At 33.1% G+C, this 20,046-nt stretch overlaps 1 protein-coding gene and 1 long non-coding RNA gene across 3 annotated transcripts in view; one reads left to right on the top strand and one right to left on the bottom strand.

The window, feature by feature from the left end:
- Nucleotides 1–671: 671 nt before the first annotated feature.
- On the top strand, nucleotides 672–15,369 carry LOC127450258 (deoxyhypusine synthase-like). Of its 2 annotated transcripts, XM_051714212.1 has the most exons (11): nucleotides 672–755; nucleotides 1,227–1,439; nucleotides 3,184–3,345; nucleotides 3,503–3,624; nucleotides 3,707–3,803; nucleotides 4,900–4,986; nucleotides 5,098–5,203; nucleotides 5,293–5,396; nucleotides 5,488–5,613; nucleotides 5,715–5,812; nucleotides 13,726–15,369. In XM_051714212.1, the coding sequence occupies exons 2-10, from the start codon at nucleotides 1,245–1,247 to the stop codon at nucleotides 5,808–5,810; spliced, it is 1,095 nt and encodes a 364-aa protein (XP_051570172.1). In that variant the 5' UTR covers nucleotides 672–755; nucleotides 1,227–1,244; the 3' UTR covers nucleotides 5,811–5,812; nucleotides 13,726–15,369. The 2 variants fall into 2 exon arrangements, with proteins under 2 accessions (XP_051570172.1, XP_051570171.1); XM_051714211.1 differs by lacking the exon at nucleotides 13,726–15,369 and having other exon boundaries at nucleotides 5,715–9,944.
- The window catches only part of LOC127450291 (uncharacterized), a 25,017-nt gene continuing 18,097 nt past the window's right edge, over nucleotides 13,127–20,046 (bottom strand). Inside the window, exon 2 of the long non-coding RNA XR_007898937.1 lies at nucleotides 13,127–13,841. This is a non-coding gene — a long non-coding RNA (uncharacterized LOC127450291). The remainder of the gene's footprint in view (nucleotides 13,842–20,046) is intronic.

Raw genomic sequence — 20,046 nt, 5'->3', positions numbered from 1 at the left:
TTGGGTTTTTTCAGCAGGACAATGCTCCATGCCACACAGCTTGAATTTTTGCACCAGGAGTGACATAAGGTCACCCAACATCAATGTGAAAGACTGGCAGAGAGCATGCCAAGACACATGAAAGCTGTGATTGAAAATCAGGGTTATTCTACCAAATATTGATTTCTGAACTCTTCCTAAGTTAAAACATTAGTATTGTGTTGTTTAAAAATGAATATGAACTTGTTTTCTTTGCATTATCGGGGGTCTGAAAACACTGCAACTTTTTTGTTATTTTGACCAGTTGTCATTTTCTGCAAATAAATGCTTTAAATTACAATATTTTTATCTGGAATTTGGGACAAATGTTGTCAGCAGTTTATAGAATAAAACAAAATTGTTCAATTTACTCAAACACATACCTATAAATAGTAAATTTAGAGAAACTGATAATTTTGCAGTGGTCTCTTAATTCATTAAACTTAATGTTTGAGTTATTTTTCCGCCTTATTTGCGCAAAAATAACGACAACATTCAGCCAAAAGCCATTCGGTTTATATTGTAAACCCTTAACCTGTATATAATACACATGAGTCCACTTGGCGTGTCACAGATCCATATATAGACTCAACGCGTTTTGAGGAGTCTGTTTTAAGTTTGTACCATTGCGCTCGCCGTACTTGTTTTGAACACGTGTGTTCAAGTGTGCCGTCTAGTGAGTGAGATCCGCGTTAAACTACATTAACAAGCCGGACATTACATACAAACCCACAGGGGTGAGTAGAATATTAGTTTAAGAGATTTTCTTTGGAAAAAATAAGATGCTTCTTTAAAACTGCGCGTTAGATTAAATATATAACACGATGAATTATTGACAGACTCTGCTAGTATAATTTTCACATTATTTACATCACATAAACACTATTTGTTGAAAAAAAAAAACAACAACAAATAAATAAATACTGTTGCAGAAAATGTCTCTAACTCTTGTTTAAAAATGCTGTTGATAATATACTTTGGTGGTGCCATGGTATTCTTTAAAGTACTTTGATGTACCATATACTGTACATATCATGGTATAGGAGGAATGTGGTAATCATTCAGTAATATGGTATACTGTATATCAAAATACGATGGTATTACCATCTTATACCATCACTTTACCATGGCATTTCCACAGTACTTAAGAGTTGGCAATATATCCTGTTCTTACTGACACTTCTATTCATTACTATTGCATGTTGTAGTTACAGATCAGGGTGATAATGGCACATCAGGCTCCCTCGGTGGCGAGGGACGCAGTGTTAAAGGAGAGCTGCCCTCTGCCAGAGGAGTTGCCCCGGATTAAAGGTTATGACTTCAATCAGGGTGTGGACCACAAAGCCCTGCTGCAGTCCTACCTCACCACGGGCTTCCAGGCCAGCAGCTTTGCCCAGGCCGTGCAGGAGATCAATAAAATGGTGAGTGATTTAAAAAATAAAGCAAACTGCTGTGTGCATGATGGAGTTTGCAGTTTATAATGTCTTAAAGGGATAGTTTTATATATATATATATATATATATATATATATATATATATACATATACACTGGTGGCCAGAAGTTTGGAATAATGTACAGATTTTGCTGTTTCAAAAGGAAATTGGTACTTTAATTCACCAAAGTGGCATTCATCTGATCACAAAAGTATAGTCAGGACATTACTGATGTAAAAAACAGCACCATCACTATTTGAAAAAAGTCATTTTCTAGACAGGCCCCATTTCCAGCAGCCATCACTCCAACACCTTATCCTTGAGCAATCATGCTAAATTGATAATTTGGTACTAGAAAATCACTTGCCATTATATCAAACACAGTTGAAAGCTATTTGGTTCATTAAATGAAGCTTAACATTGTCTTTGTGTTTGTTTTTGAGTTGCTACAGTATGCAATAGACTGGCATGTCTTAAGGTCAATATTAGGTCAAAAATGGCAAAAAAGAAACAGCTTTCTCTAGAAACTCGTCAGCCAATCATTGTTTTGAGGAATGAAGGATATACAATGCTTGAAATTGCCAAAAAACTGAAGATTTCATGCACAGGTGTACACTACAATCTTCAAAGACAAAGAACAACTGGCTCTAATAGGACAGAAAGAGATGTGGAAGGCCAGATGTACAACTAAACAAGAGGATAAGTACATCAGAGTCTCTAGTTTGAGAAATAGACACCTCTCATGTCCTCAGCTGACAGCTTCATTAAATTCTACCCGCTCAACACCAGTTTCATGTACAACAGTAAAGAGAAGACTCAGGGGTGCAGGTCTTATGGGAAGAATTGCAAAGAAAAAGCCACTTTTGAAACAGAAAAACAAAAAGAAAAGGTTAGAGTGGGAAAAGAAACACAGACATTGGACAACAGATAATTGGAAAAGAGTGTTATGGATCTTAACCCCATTGAGCTTTTGTGGGATCAGCTAGACTGTAAGGTGCGTGATAAGTGCCCAACAAGACAGCCACATCTATGGCAAGTGCTACAGGAAGCATGTGTGAAATGTCACCTGAGTATCTGGACAAACTGACAGCTAGAATGCCAAGAATCTGCAAAGCTGTCATTGCTGCACGTGGAGGATGTTTTGATGAGAACTCTTTGAAGTAGTTTAAGAAGTTCGGAACATTTATTTCAAATTGTTATAGTAATTTTTCACATTATTAATGTCCTGACTATACATTGTGATCAGTTGAATGCCACTTTGGTGAATAAAAGTACCAATTTCTTTCCATAAGAGCAAAATCTGTACATTATTCCAAACTTTTGGCCACCAGTGTGTGTGTGTGTGTGTGTGTGTGTGTGTGTGTGTGTGTGTGTGTGTGTGTGTGTGTGTGTGTGTATATATATATGTATGTATGTTCATATGAACATAATTGAATATTAATGACTTATGAATAAATGTCGCATGTGTTATCCTGTTGTTAATTAATTAAAAAAAGAACATAAAAAATGTTTAAGAAATGTAAATATATTTAATATATTAATATATTTAAGAAATGTTTAGATGAGTTAAGAAAGGGGGCATTGCAGGATGTTTGCATAGCCACAAATCAACATCAAAATCTAAGCTCTTATCTCATGTTGAGTCTCATCTTTTTGCTTTTTGCAGTGTACATTACATTAACCTGACTACCGTTGCTTGTGCTCTGTATGATGTCTCTGCGTTTGGAGTAGATAGAGAAGCGTTTAGAGTCGTTGCAGGAGGAGCAGGTGGGACATGAGGGCAGCGATTCTCATCACTCTGCTTCAGGATGCACCATCTTCCTGGGCTACACCTCCAACCTGATCAGCTCAGGTGTGCGAGAGAGCATTCGCTACCTTGCACAGCACAAAATGGTACGACCACACCTGTGACTTTGTTTGCAGCACTATTATTGTCCGCAAATGTTTTGAATTTGTCTCGATTTTATTTTTTCAAATGTAGCGTTGTCTGTTTTTTTCTTCTATAACGCAAATAATGTGTTTACATGTATATATTTTCATGTTTTTGTAGGTAGATGTGATAGTAACCACAGCAGGAGGGATTGAAGAGGACCTTATAAAATGTTTAGCACCCACTTACCTTGGAGAGTTCAGTCTGAAAGGCAAAGAACTACGACAGCAAGGCATTAATAGGTAAAAGAACAGTTCCTGGTTAGATCTTTTTAATGCTTATAGAATTCTGTGCATCAAGATATATTTCTATTTTTTGTCATAGAATAGGGAATCTCCTGGTACCAAATGATAATTACTGTAAGTTTGAAGACTGGCTGATGCCTATTCTGGACCAAATGGTTCTGGAACAGAAAACAGAGGTGAGAAGTTTGATACCATTTTCAAGTATTTGTGGTTTTTTTTTTTGTCTTTTTTTTTTCTTCTGTTTCGTTTTGAGTTGTTTTTTTTAATGTATTTGTTGTTTTGTTTGATTTTTGTTTTTTGTTTGTTTTAATTTTTATTTATTTTTTCCTCCCATGTTTTGTGTTTGAAATTTTAAAATATTGTTTTTTTTATTATTATTGAGGTTTTATGAGGGGATCAATTTAAATGTGTTTATTGACGGTGCAATCAATATCTACTCATGCAGTCATGTAATTTTTTTTTGTTTGTTATATTTTTTTGTTTTGTGTCATTTTTTGTTTTGTTTTATGATTTGTTTTTCCTGTCAGGGTTTGTGTTGAAATTTTCACGTTTTTTTTATTTTTTTTTTTTAGCTACATTTTATGAAAGGGATTAATTTCAAATTGTTTATTGTTAGTGTAATCAATATTTACTCATGCAGTCATGTATTTGTTTCATTTCTATTTTGCTATTTTTTTTTATTGTTTTGTTTGGTTGTGTTTTTTGTTTTGTTTTTGTTTTTTTTGTTTTGTTTTTCCTCCCAGGAAATATCAATATTTACTCAAGTAGTCATGTATTTGTTTTTTTGTTTAATTTTTATTTAATTTTATTTTCAGTTTTGATTGTTTTGTGTTTGTTTTGTTTGGTTGTGTTTTGATTTGTTTTTTGTTTTGTTTTCCCTCCCAGGGTTTGTATTGAAATTGTATGTATATACTGTATATACTCATGCAGTCCTTTATTTATTTATTTATTTTGTTTTGTTTGTTTCAATTTTATTTTGCTGTGTGTGTGTGCATGTTTGTTTTGTTTTTGTTTGGTTGTGTTTTGATTTTTTTTGTTTTTATTTATTTATTTTATTTTTTGCTTTTGTTTTGTGCTTTGTTTTTCCTCCCAGGGTCTGTGTTGAAACTTTTACATATTGATTTTTCTCATTGATAGTTTATGTGTGTGTGATAAAATAAATGTTTTTCGATGGTGCAATAAATATGTAATCATGAAGTCATGTATTTGGCTTACATTTTGAGGTTTTATTTTGTGAGTTAAATATGTGAAGTATTGTTGAATGTACATCAGGGCACACACTGGACACCCTCGAAAATGATCCACCGACTCGGCAAAGAAATAAACAACCCAGATTCTGTTTATTACTGGGCCTATAAGGTATTTAATTAAAGACACACAAGTCACATCTAATAATCTTTTCTCAAATGTAGCATCTCCTAATGGATCAAAAAACAACCATCAAAAACAACCTTTAACCTTGTTTTTCAGAATGACATCCCTGTGTTTAGCCCTGCCCTCACTGATGGCTCATTGGGTGATATGATCTATTTCCATTCATACAAGAACCCTGGACTGGTGCTTGACATTGTGGAGGGTGAGTTGCACAAGATTTGGTATGAATGAGTCTGGAGAACTTCTACAGTCAAGATAGTAATTTCATAATGGTAATTTTGGATACTGCAGATATTCGGAGGTTAAACAGCAAAGCCGTGTTTGCCAAAAGCACAGGGATGATTATTCTCGGGGGAGGTCTCGTCAAACATCATATCGCCAATGCTAATCTCATGGTAATCACATGGACCCAAAAGAAACCAGAAAGGTCTTGACATTGAACATAAAATATTAACTGATGTTCTCATCCTTTTTTGTCACTCTCAGAGGAATGGAGCGGATTTTGCTGTATTTGTCAACACTGGTCAGGAGTTCGATGGTTCAGACTCCGGTGCCAGACCGGATGAAGCTGTTTCATGGGGAAAGATCCGCATGGATGCCACACCTGTAAAGGTAAGATTCTTTATGATTCCTTAGTGAACATGTCCAAAGTTAATGTGATGAATTACGATGATATGATGATGATCTGGTTAACTGTCATTGTTTCTCTGCAGGTTTATGCAGATGCCTCTATAGTATTTCCACTCTTAGTTGCTGAAACGTTTGCACACAATGCCAACAGACTGATCAAGGAAAAGAAGAGTGATTGATGGTGCTTTTCTCTTTCTAAACCTCTGTAGCATCCTTTGTCTTTTCCTGTTTGCTTTTGATATCTGTCCAACTGATTTGAATGCACCATCTAAATTCATGACATCATGTTTGACTTGATCATCTAAACAAGCTTAGCGTCTTTGTTTCTTTTATTATATGTGACCGTTTGCAATCATTTAAGTCTTTCTATGTAATGCCTGTAAAAATCTGTTCAAAAGAAGTAGATTTTTCAGAAGGGACAATGTTGATTTTATGTATTTCATCCTTAATTGTTGTGCACATCAGCTTTAGTGCCATTTCTGTCTGCTACTTTTATCTGGATATTTATGCTCAATCAGTTTTCAGAAAAAAAAAAAGAGAAAAAACATAGCAAATGTCATTATGAAAGTGCACATTTTGCAGTATTAAACAACTCATAAGATGTTGAAAATGATCAGATCATATACTGACATTGCTCCGTATGGTTTTATCTGTGAAATATTGTGCATAACATTGTGTTCTGTAAATTTTAAAGGAATATTTCGGGCTCAATACAAGGTTTAAAGTTAAGCTCAATCAACAGCATTTGTGGCATTTGTTGTCAGATTGATTTTTAAAAAAAGCAGCAGCAAAAATCTGGATTACAACGAGGCACTTACAATGGAAGTGAATCGGGCCAGTCTGTAAACATTAATAAAATACTTACTGTTTCAAAATTATAGCCACAACATGTGAACAGTATGCTTGTTAAAGGGCTAGTTCACCCAAAAATGAAAATTCTCTCATATCAAAAGAGCTGAGAAATTGATCTAAACATCTTCATTTGTGTTTAGCAGATGAATCATATGCATCTGGGATGCATGAGGGTGAGTAAATGATGAGAGAATTTTCATTTTTGGGTGAACTATCTCTAACATGATTTTAGTGTGATAAAATCACTTACTAACCTTTTCTATGTAAAGTTATAGCCAATATTTCAATTTTTTGGCCATGACAGCGTAACACTATAAACACTAAAACGACAATTTAAACAACTTTACAGCTCAAATAAAACATGAGTTTTAACAGAAGAATTAATGTGTGCTTTTATAAAATTATAAGCTCCAGATTCCAAAAATTGGCCCCATTCACTTCCATTGTAGTAGCCTTGATTTTTGCTTCTTCTTTTTTTTTTTTTTTTTTTTAAGAAAAGGAGGGACAAGTCAAAATAAATTTTTGTAGTAATCAACATTATGCCAAAAACGCTGTTGATTGAACTTAACTTGTATTGAATCCAGAAAATTCCTTTAAGGCCACCAGAGGGCAGTTGTGTCTTTGGTTCAGCGGTTACCAAATTATTTTTTTATATCCTTCATTTATTCACAAGAGGCTCTGTTAATTTATTTTACTTGTGCTTGACTGTATAGTACTGTAACAGTTTATTTAACTGGTGCGAGAAATTAAAACGATTTATAGTCTATTCAGCTGCTCTGTTGAAAGTCGTCAAGACTTGGGCATGAAAATGGCAAGAACATATGCTTGACTATAGTAAAAATGTTCAAGGTGTGCAAAGCAAACGTTTTGACCTAATTGCAAATGGTATTTTGGCCCTGTCATTATAGTCTCAAATTTTCCTCCTCATACTTGAAGTTGCAATGATAAGTATTCTGCGCCTTAGGTAAATGGTGCAAATCTGAAACCAATGTGTTTTCAACTTGCATGCAAAGCATGTCCTGTCTCGCTTATTTTTATACTCTTATTTTGCTACCAAGAAGTCTTACCGTGCAGCTCATCCTGATACAGGTCAGATTGCTGTTGAGTGGATGTCAGTTTTCTGGGCGTTGTTGCATGCATGAGGTCACCTGAATAGATTTGTTATGAGCAATGCTTTGTCTAACTGAAACTTTTAAATATGCAAAATTGTGGTCATGGTGTTAGAAGGAACTGTTTCAGTGTGCTTAAAGGTTTAGTTCAAGCGTTAATAAAAAGTTTGTCAAATAATTTGCGCAACCTGAAAACGTTGTTCCAAACCCGAATGACACTGTTTCTAACGTGGAACACAAAAGGGATATTGTTAGGCAGAATACTAGCTTCAGTCACCATCTTTTTTTTCCCCATGCAATGAAAGTGAATGGTGACTGAAGTTTGATTTTTATTTTTTGGAAGTTAGGGAAGTTAGTTTTTTAGGGAAGTTAATCATCCCTTGAACTTATTTCAAGGTGGGATAAAATATATGCATGCCATATTTCCATCATTCTATTTGAACTCTTTGCATTTGTAAAAAGGGAAATAATAAAATTAAATGAATTTTTTTGCCTTAAAAATATAGTTTAAGTTATATACTGCATTCATAAATTATTCACATCCCTTCATTTGTTTCACATTTTATGTTGCAGCCTTATCCTAAAATGCTTTAAATTATTTTTTCACATCAATCTACACCCCATACCCCATACCCCATAATGACAGAGCAAAAACCACATTTTTGATAACTTTGCAAATTTATGAAAAAGAAAAACAAATATCACATTGACATAAGTATTCAGACCCTTTGCTTTGATACTTGAAATTTAGCTCAGGTGCATCCCATTTCTCTGGATCATCTTTGAGATGTTTCTGCACTTTGATTGGAGTCCACCTGTGGCAAATTGAATTGATTGGACATGATTTGGAAAGGCACACACCTGTCTATTTAAGGTCTCACAGCTGAAAATGCATATCAGAGCAAAAACCAAGCCATGAGGTCAAAGGAACTGTCTGCAGAGCTCAGAGACAGGATTGTGTTGAGGCACATATCGAAAAAACATTTCGGCTGCATTGAAGGTTCTTAAGAGCACAGTGGCCTCCATAATTCTTAAATGGAAGTTTGGAACAACCAGGATTCTTCCTAGAGCTGGCCGCCTGGCTAAATTGAGCAATCGGGGGAGAAGGGTCTTGGTAAGAGAGGTGACCAAGAACCCGATGGTCACTCTGGTTGAGCTCCAGAGATCATGTGTGGAGATGGGAGAAACTTGCAGAAGGACAACCATCACTGCAACACTCCACCGATCTGGGCTTTATGGCAGAGTGGCCAGACAGAAGACAGAAAAAAAAACACCCTAAAGGACTCTCGTACTGTGAGAAACAAGATTCTTTGGTCTGATAAAACAAGGCTTGAACTGTTTGGCCTCAATTCCAAGCATCATTTCTGGAGGAAACCAGGCACTGCTCATCACCTGCGCAACGCCATCCCAACGGTGAAGCATGGTGGTGGCAGCATCATGCTGTGGGGGTGTTGTTCAGCGGCAGTGACTGGGGGATTGGTCAGGGTTGAAGGAAAGCTGAATGCAGAAAAATACAGAGATATCCTTAATGAAAACCTGGTCCAGAGCGCTCTGGACCTCAGACTGGGCTGAAGGTTCACCTTCCAACAGGACAATGACCCTAAGCACACAGCCAATACAACACAAGAGTGGCTTTGGGACAACTCTGTGAATGTCCTTGAGTGGCCCAGCCAGAGCCCAGACTTGAACCCAATCGAACATCTCTGGAGAGACCTGAAAATGGCTGTACACCATCGGTCCCCATCCAACCTGGCAGAGCTTGAGAGGATCTGCAGAGAAGAATGGCAGATAATCCCAAAATCCAGGTGTGCAAAGCTTGTCGCATCATATTCAAAAAGACGAGGCTGTAATCGTTGCCAAAGGTGCTTCAACTAAGTACTGAGTTAAGGGTCGGAATACTTATATCAGTGTCAAATAAAAGTTATCAAAAATCAGTTTTTTGCTTTGTCATTATGGGGTATGGAGTGTAGACTGATGTGAAAATATAATAATTTAAAGCATTTTAGCAGAAGGCTACAACATAAAATACACACACAAAAAAATAAATAAACATTAAGGGGTCTGAATACTTTCTGAATGCACTTTAGATATATATATATATATATATATATATATATATATATATATATATATATATAAATTAAAATATTTAATAATTGTATATGCAAATTGTTTTTGATTTAATATATACAATTAGTCATAGTAGTATATTATTATATAATTATTCATACAATTTTTATTCCAATTATTATTATTATTATTATTCTTAAATATTAAACTCAATTGTAAGATGTCATGTATGCACGGATGTCATGTAGGACAAAAGCTCTGTTTATCTTTATGTACAATAAACTTCACTTTGCTGAAATGGTGATGAACCATGAAATAGTAAAGGTGAAAAGTTCAGTGTTCTTCAGCTGTGGGGTGGAGTTAATCTGTCCAGTCTTGTTGATTTTGTGTGTGTGTGTGCGCGCGTGCAGGGGCGGACTGGGAAGGGAAATCGTCCCTGGATTTTACATAGAAACCGGCCCAAAAGGGGAGCCGAACGCCGACTGTTCGGCCCCGTTTCGCGGCCGGCCCACCGGAAAAGTCCCGGTTCTCCATATGGCCAGTCCGCCCTGTGTGTGTGTGTGTGTGTGTGTGTGTGTGTGTGTGGAGGCTATAAATGAGCAGTCACCTCATTATCTTATCTCACTCTCTGTTTACCTGTTATGTTGCCATGGTAACCACCCCAACAATTTATATCTGTCATAAACCTGTAAAGGTGTAAGTCCGTTGGCAAGCAAAAGACACCGTGGGAGTAAATCCGTGAAATGTGAAAAGAAGGTGAGACGTCTGCATGGTGACTTTCAGTCGACTTAGAAATAAAGAGAGCAGTACCCTCGGCTGTCGTCTTAGAAACAGGAAGTACAGTGATGTCAGGTCTAACAGTGACGCAGCCATCTGCTGTCGCTGAAGGGTCTATTCGTTGCTATGGAGACGTCTTTGGTGTAAGCAAACATCCTGCGGTCCCCATTATCATCATCAGCAGCTTGATTTACATTAGAACTGTCCACACCTGGACTACACACACTCACATGAATAAACCAATAGACGTAAAGCCTCGATTTCTCCTTTGCAAGATTTAATCTTTAAACAGAATTTTAGTCTTTATAGAATATCTAATAATAGGTTATAGAATTTAATTTAGGTATAGATATCCATACAAAAAATAAATAAAAATATAAATAAATATTTATTTATTATTATTATTAACCTATTTTTTTGCACTTTTTTTTTAATACAAGTATCAAAATGAGTATTTTTATAAACCTTGCAGTACTAGAAATTATTTACAATTGAAAGCCACTTTTTGTCGATTTGGACTCTTTCATTAGAAGGAGGCCTAGATTTAAGAATTTACATTATTTAGGTTTTTTTGTATTTTTTATTTTATTTTATTTTTTTAAATAGGAATTAATATATTTTCATTAATATTTTATAACATTTTATATTTTTAATATGTGAAATGTTTATATTAAATTATTATTCATTTACATATAAAAAACAAACAAACAAACAAACAAAAAAAACATTTCGAATTTAAGCCAAATTTAAGTTTTTAAATGTTTGTATTTTTTATTTTATTTTTTTACATTTTTACAAAATTGCTTTTTAATGTACTTTGAAATCTTTTAGCAGAACATGAAATAGGCCGACACCTTGCAGTATTAGGAATTATCTGCAATTAAAAGCCACTTTTTGTCAATTTGTTGAATTACATCAGGAGGCCTAGACTTTAGGAATATGCATTATTTTTTTTATTATTTTTTTTATTAATGTATATATTGTCATTCATATTTTAAATAGAATTTTTATGTTAAATATTTATATTAATTTATTTTCAAATATTCATTAATTACAAAAATAAAAAGCCAAAAAACATTTGGAATGTAAGCCACATTTAAGTTTTTAAATGTTTATATATATATATATATATATATATATATATATATATATATATATATATATATATATATATATATATATTACATTTTTACAAAATTGTTTTGTAATGTTTGAAACCTTTGCAGTATTAGGAATTATTTGTTAATGCTTTCAGCATAACGTCACAGGCCGCTGTATCTCTAACACTTTTTAACTGAAGGATTTTTCTCAGAATTGATTTCAAAACCAACTCAAACCGGCTCCTCTTGTGGTTTGGCTATCAAACATTCAAATGTCTATGTATTTGTGTTTCCATGGTCACTTGCTGTATTTTCCAATTGTTTGGTTCTTGGTCACACAACTAAAAAAATGCTAAAGCTGTCTGACACATTTGAGTATTTACCATATGGGGAATTTCACACAATGGAACATGACAACGCAGAAGAAAAGATAAACAAATGCAAGGCACAGGTGGCCTGAAGTTTCATAAAAAAAAACCTTCTTTTCTAAGTGTAGTCCAAATTAAGCAATGCAATATTCTCTGGGATGCAAATACCTAAATAAGTTTCATAGGCCTACTGTCACTGAAAGGTTGTCCAGCAGTACAGTTTGTCCATTAGGATACTGCATTCCCACTTGATAATTACACAAAAAATAGAAAATTAAACTTTTAACCAAATTGGTTTGAATGGCACAGTTCATGGTCTCAATTCAAAGCTGTTTTTTTGTTGTTGTTTTTTACTGTAAAAAAAGGGAATAGTACGCTGTGATTATAAACCCTTAAGGGTAAATCTTACTAAAACACATCCAGGTCACATTTCAAAAAGAATTTCACGTTTCAAAATCAAAAGAACATATGTATATATTATGACTATTAAGGTGCATACAGATGTTTTTAATTCTCTTTATTCTCATAGTGATTCTCATTGGTGTAAAACAGTAATTAAGCTTTAGGCTTCATTTTCTTCAATTCTTATTTCTTCTGATTTTGATGGGTAATATGACCCAGATGTTCTTTACAAGTTTTGTGAGATTCACCTTTGAATGTCTCTAGAAGCTGTGGGGAGGGCAGTTTGTTTCTTTTAAAAAAATTCTAGAACATTTCAAATGTCCAATCATCACATTTATTGGCATCAACAGGTCTTTTGGCTAACTACACCATTCATTATTGCATGTTAATATAATATAATATAATAAACTTGTATTTTTACTATAATTTATTTTAATATATTTATATTATTAAATATATTCATTATACATTTTATTTGTTCTGTATTTATTTGTTTATATTAATAATTGAGTAGCTTTAACCTGCAGCCTTTTAGATAGTAGACCAGATAGTTAACCACTACACTATACCACCCACTATTACACATTATTTTTTATTCTCATTACAAATCAATAATATGTATATTTTTATTATATATATCATAGAAATATAATCATACAAATACATGTAAATAAACATGCATAAAAAATAAGTAAAAATGAGAAAAAAATAGGTGTGCTACAAAGGGATCAAAAAAGTATAGCCACTGGTGCTCACTGGAAAAAGGGGTAACAAAAATTCTTGAAAAAAGAGAAAAATCCAAGGCACTCACGTGGTATGAATTAAAAAGCCTTTATTTAACCGGGCTACAACATCTAAAATGGCCAACGTGTTTTGGCTAAGAAAGCCTTCGTCAGGGTACAATTCCCCGGTACAAAGATGCACAATATATAGTCTTGGCCATCAGTGAAAACATAACAGCTGTGGGAGTGGCTCACAAACTAGCTGTATGGTTGCCAAATATTTATAGATAATAAATATATAAAATATACAGTATATACAAAAATATATGTATTATGTTAATAAATATATGTAAATATTTCAAAAAATATATTTTGAATTTGATTCTCTTTTCTCTATTGTTATGTCAGCAACAATTGTTGAACTGTGTATCAAGTAGGCAAGACACCAAACAATTTCTAAAAATAATTTATCCATAGTGTTATAACAGACAATATCTGTAGTTACAAAATAAAATAGAAAAATGTACATAATTTAACAGATTATTTAACTATTTTTATAGCAAAGGAAATGTGAAAGTTTCTGTTTTTAGCATTATAAACAGTTCATTTGTGGATTTATGTCCTACGGTTTTCATACCTGTCACGTGAATTGTTCAGCTCCAGTATGTAAAGTCCTCTCTCTGTGTTATCACAGTGTATGTGAAGGAGCAGAAGGCCACAGAGAGAAGACCAGGCCCCTGTTCCTGCTGAACTGAGCCAGCTGCAGCCATCCACTGATTATCAGCACAGCAGGCACAGGAGACCAGCCCACTGAGGGAGAACAGCACAGACACAACAACACAAACATGAGGATCCAATAATTATGACAAAATAAGGAGGAAAGAATGACTGAGAAAAAGAACAGAAACAGTCATAGCGAATATGTGTGAATGAATGTTCAGGTCACATTTCACCCCCAAGATCAAAAGAAAAATATGAACAATTTTAATTTGCATAAAGGAAATGAAAAGCATATTTTGAAGATCATTTTAGGACCATTGAATTGTGAGATTATTTTCATGACATTAAAGCAAATTTTTTCCTCAAAATGCTCATTACTGTATCGTATGTTTTACTCTAAGGTGATTCTTATTATGTTGGCTTGACGAAGCCAACATACTGTTACTCTTACTTTAGGGACTTTTCAAAAGTTACATCCACCAAACTTGGCACATACTGGGGTCCATATGTGACAAGCAATAATCAATTGATAAATAAATTAATAAATTGAGAACTCGATAAATCATTTGAGCAATCATTTATAAAGATAATTTGATAAATCAATATACAAATGAGAAATCAATAAATCAACTGAGCAATCAATTATATACATTTGGGTAAATAGATAAAAAGAATCAACAATTTGATAATCAAAAATAACCAATTAATAAAAACACAGATACATAAACTAATTAAAAATGCAATATTCAATTTAACAATTTATAATATTGAATTTGTGATGAAATCGTTTTTTTATTGTTAATGTGTGATTACGGAGTGATTGATAATTGTATTTTTAATTTGCCTATTGCTTTTTCTATTATCCATTGCCCTTTTATTGATTTCCCGGTGAGACGGGAGGGGGCGGTGCCTAATCTGCTGTCATCACTCATTCCCCAAATGGGCGTAGATTCCAGGGGGATGAGGGGGAGGTAACCCTTGCCCTTGGTGATGTCACAGTTTTTATCGTACTGTTTCAGCCACAAGTAAAGCCAATAATGCAGGTTTTTCTCTCTGTGGACCGCCACTTTTAGCGCTGTGTCGCTTCATTGTTTTATTAAATTTGTCATGGAGCCCCTTCCAATTTTAAAAAATCCACTCCCTACTCATTTGTTGTGGCTACGCTGTCTTTGTAGAGTTTGTGTTGCAAATTATGGAAAAAGTATACAGTATGTATATATATATGCAATGTTGTCCTAAAGGCTTAATTTTCTTATTTCTTTATTTTGATTTTGGGGTGAAATATGACCCAGACATCAACTAAAAAATTCATAATTTAGCAGATGCTTTTATCCAAAGCAACATGCAATTTGTCATTAAGAAGCCAACAAAGAGCTAACAATATTAGCAAAAGAAATTAATTGAAAGAAAGAAATAAGAGATTATATTTTGCACGAAGAAAATTAAAAGGCAAATACGGATTATTTTTTAATGACAATTGAGAAAATGTCCTACCAAAAATATCATTACTGAATTGTCTGGACATTTTTTATTTTTTTTATTTATTTATTTTTTGTAATTCTCATCATCCTCAATGGTGGTTCTTTTTGCTTATACATTAAATCAATACTATAATAGAATTTTGTTTTTCATTTAAATCTTCATAAATTAGGCAGTACAACAAATACTGCCATTATATATATATATATATATATATATATATATATATATATATATATATATATATTTACAATTTAAATAATAAATACATTATATATATATATATATATATATATATAATGTATTTATTATTTAAATTGTAAATATATATATATATATATATATATATATATATATATATATATATATATATATATTTACAATTTAAATAATAAATACATTATATATATATATATATATATATATATATATATATATATATATATATTTACAATTTAAATAATAAATACATTATATATATATATATATATATATATATATATTTTTTTTTTTTTTTTTTTTTTTTAGTTTTTTTTTTAAGTTTGTTTTCTCATTACGGTCATAAAAGAGGGAGGGAGTTATTGTATAATTACTATGAAATTAATGTCACAATGCAGTCCTATAAAGGCTTTACCTTCTTAATGGAAATATGGATGTGTTGGTATAAGACTTGGACATATTCTTGACTAATTTCGTGAGATTTACCGATGTATATTTATTTATTTAGTGTATACTTTTATCCAAAGTGACTTTCATATAAGGAAAAATTCAAATTGTCATAAAGAAGCCAACCAAATTAGCAACAATGTTTACCATTAACAGAAACAGACAGACTGAAATCCTAACAATTGGAAACACCTAAAACTATAATAATATCAAGACCTTAATTACGATTTGCTTCAGAATAGCTTCAGTACTTCCAGTTTTGCTGTTGGTATTGAATATTGCTCTGTTCTTCACCAAGAACATCTTCAGTTCTTTGAGAATGTAAAGAGTTGGCAATCTCTTTTGCACTATATTCTTCAAAATTTGTCATAATGGTTTGACGATGTTCTGGTGAAATGGCATGGCAAATCATGGATTGAATCCAAAGGTCCATTCAATTCTTGAATTCTACTTGTGAATATGGGACTATAATGGCTGAGCAGCGTTCATGACCTTGGGCAGCTGTTACACGATCCTGCAGAACAATTACCTAATGACTTCCACAAGACGCCTGCAGGCATGCATTCTCGTAAGTACAGTAAACCCATGCAGATGCAGGAGATACGGTAAAAGATTACTCATTTGACCATGTGAGTTTACTCGGCTATTCTGCGATAAATCCCATCTTTTTGAGGTGCACATTTGAGCAGTTTGGACATTTGTGGTCAGCAAATGTCCTGAGAAGAGTTCTTACATCCCTGTTGCTGAGCGTTGACATGATCACTGTTCCTGCTTTGCTTAAATACATCATACTTTCATCATTATGAGACAGCTTACTATTGCACCTTCAGTTCTGGCACCAACAGTTTGGCCTCTTGAAACGCTGTTAGTTGCACCATGTTACTTTGGCAGTTCCAATATTAAAGTGCAATTTTTCAAAAACATTTCACTTCAATGCACACATTATTCTGTCTTTGTCGGTCCACTGGCAAGATTAACAGTTGCAAATTTAATTAAGCGAAAACACATGTAATATTTTAGATAATATGGAGAACCTACAGGTTTTTACTTAGACTCTTTTTTGGGAATGTGTGCCATTAAGTGTTATGTTTTAGGTTTTTAACTAAAAAAGTAAGTGTTCGTGTTGGCATAAAATGTTAAGTTGTGTCAACTTAAGAGGGAAAGTTGTTTAAACAGAACATAAAGTTGACTTAAATCAAAATAACTTGTTAAATGAGCTTAATATCGTTTTAAGTAAACTTGACGTTCTTAGTTCAGTTGCCTTAATTCTAATTCAATTCTAAGTGAATACAAATGTTCAATCACTTCTATTATCATTAACAGTAATATTACTAATGATAACTATATAAGTAGTTAGGGCAACCCAGTTGTCAGAGATTAAATAAACTTCCATTTGATGGTAAAAGGTCAGTTGATGATCAGAGACAATCCAGTGTTTGATCCCTCTATCATATTCAGAACTAAAATCATCAAAGAGACACACATGGGATTCAATACTTCACACACAAATCACAGTGATGGTGACAATCATCAAACACATCATTGTGTAAAAAGAAACAAAAGTAACAACAAACACAACAATCAACAGCATAAATAAAAGCAGCAAACAGTAAAACAATGAAAAGTTAGACAGTAACATTTCAATTTGCATAATTTATTCATGCCGCAGAGCATGCTGGGAATCTGAATATGTGAGCGTGATGTGTGTAGTTCTGTTGACATACATTTGATTTCAGCTGAATAGTTTTTCTAAGTTCAATATCTTATCAAAAGTTATCCAGATAAAACAAAAACTTGGATAATTAAGTTATCTCAACAAAATCAGTCCAGAGCTGTTATTCTAACACTACATTTTAAATTACAATAATTAAAGGCAAAATATTTTTATTTTACAGTGCATGATTATAAATATGCCAAGTTCACTAAAACAAATGAAGCCTATTTATACGATTTACGCAGTTCAATTTCATAACTGATTTCCATCAAACTGAATTGTGTAATCTTGAGCAAAATTAAATTAATAAAACTTAAAATAACTACGTTTTTTTTTTTTAGTCATTTCATTTAGTTAAAGAATACTCAATTCAGTCTAATGGAAATTTGGTATGAAATTGAAATGTGTAAATCATGATCAATATTTTGAGTGTTGGATGTGTTCCTTTTCTTGGTACTTGACCAACGTTCCTATCAACCACTCTTAAGGCTTTAAAGATCTTTAAAATGTAATTTCACTCTGATTTTAGGGGTAGTTAAATTAGGGTTAGGGTTAGAGATAGTGTTAGGAATTGACAGGAATTTTGGTCCAGGAACTGCTTGGTAAAATTATAAATATATAAGTCTGTTTATAAGATTTACTCATTTTAATTACATAAAATATTCCATAAAACTGTGTAATGTTTAAATGGTGTACATATTACAAATTCTGAATAAATGTACTGAATGTAGCATACTACATTGTTGAAAAGTATGAACTTTTATAACTTAGTAAATAAAATGTACAAGTTTTAATCAATACAGTTTGGTTAATGGCAAAGTAACTACATTTGCTTTGCCATTAATTGAACAAATTACATAATTAGTATATATATATATATATATATATATATATATATATATATATATATATATATATATATATATATACCAAATATTTCTTACATTTACGCATTACAATTTCATAACAAAATTCTATAAAACTGAACTGAATAATCTTTAATAAAATAAAATGAAAAAACTAAATATTTTAAGTTTTACTATATTAATTTTGTTAAAAAAAAATTACACAGTTCAATTTGATGGAATTTTGTTGTGAAATGGAAATGCGTACATCTTAAAAACAGGCCATATTTTTATTTTATTTTATATATATTAGTTGATAAAGTCATGGTCACAATATTCATCATTGATCTACTGAAAATATACAACAAACAATACACAGACACAGAAGAGGAAGTTCTTTAAATAAGATCTAATTGTATCAGATGGGACAGAATAAAAAACATAAAGTAACAAAGTGAAATAAGAAGACATAAATGAAATAACAAAACTGTAACGTTAAAATGTATTTTAATCAAGGGACCTTTATTTTAAAAGTAACAGCTTTTTCTTTGTATACCATGTTGAATATTGCTCAAAAAGAACTCAACATGCATAGAAAGATATACAACAATCATTTGTTATTTACAAGCACCAGTTCCCAGAGGAACCTCACAGGCCATCAAGAGTCAAGAATCAAACATGAAAAACATCTTTAGAGCAGTTCATCCAAGATCTGAAACATGTTAACTACAAATCTGTAACAGATATGTCTTACATAAAGAACTAACAACACAATATCCCCTTGCACGTTCCTTTTGTAAGTGTTCCGTAAAAAAAAGAGAGTAAAAGTAACAGCATTCCCAATGCTCAGTTTGAACATATTGTTGCCAGGTCTATTTCTTTGGCCTCCTGTGCTGATTTTGGTCCCAGGGTGGCAGAACTTAACCACTGTGAACATGAATGTTCAATGCACTGTTCACATATGGATTAAGTCCTGGCACTGCACAACCATGTAGAAATCACATACTGTAGAAGTCTACATACATTTGCATAAATACTCCAGTCACTATTTTCACGTGTGTGTATGTGTGTCTGTTTGCTATGCGACCACATTCCTTCAGGATTAACGTCTTGTGTGTTCAGGTATGAGTGTGTCTGTGCAGCAATATTTGCCGTGTCTGCCGTCTTGAGGTTGCGTCCCTCACACAAGCCATTGGAAATCCCTGGCAATGTGATTCAATCATTAGGTTTAAAAATCACTCTGCCAGGAATTCCCCTGGCAAGCAGAAGAGGTGGACAAGGGCTTAAGTCATTCTGTCTGAGATGGTGTCCTTCAATTCTATATCTGTCCTAACACATCATCCATCGCACACTGTAAGAAATCCAGTAGGGTTGGCAAACAACATAGCAAAACGGCAGAAAGATAGCAAAGAGCTGGAACAAACTTTAAAGGGTGAGTTCACCCAAAAAATTACAAATCTGTCATCATTTACTCAGACCGGTGTAGATTTGGGAAGCGAGAACCTTCTCATTCAGAACGATTTCAGTTGTTTCTATCAAATGATGGTAGTGCTGTACCGACTGACTTACTAGTAACCTTATGTTTAGGGGT

The sequence above is a fragment of the Myxocyprinus asiaticus genome, chromosome 13 (assembly GCF_019703515.2).
Source record: "Myxocyprinus asiaticus isolate MX2 ecotype Aquarium Trade chromosome 13, UBuf_Myxa_2, whole genome shotgun sequence".
Classification (NCBI taxonomy): domain Eukaryota; kingdom Metazoa; phylum Chordata; class Actinopteri; order Cypriniformes; family Catostomidae; genus Myxocyprinus; species Myxocyprinus asiaticus.
This window is presented reverse-complemented; position numbering and strand designations above follow the sequence as displayed.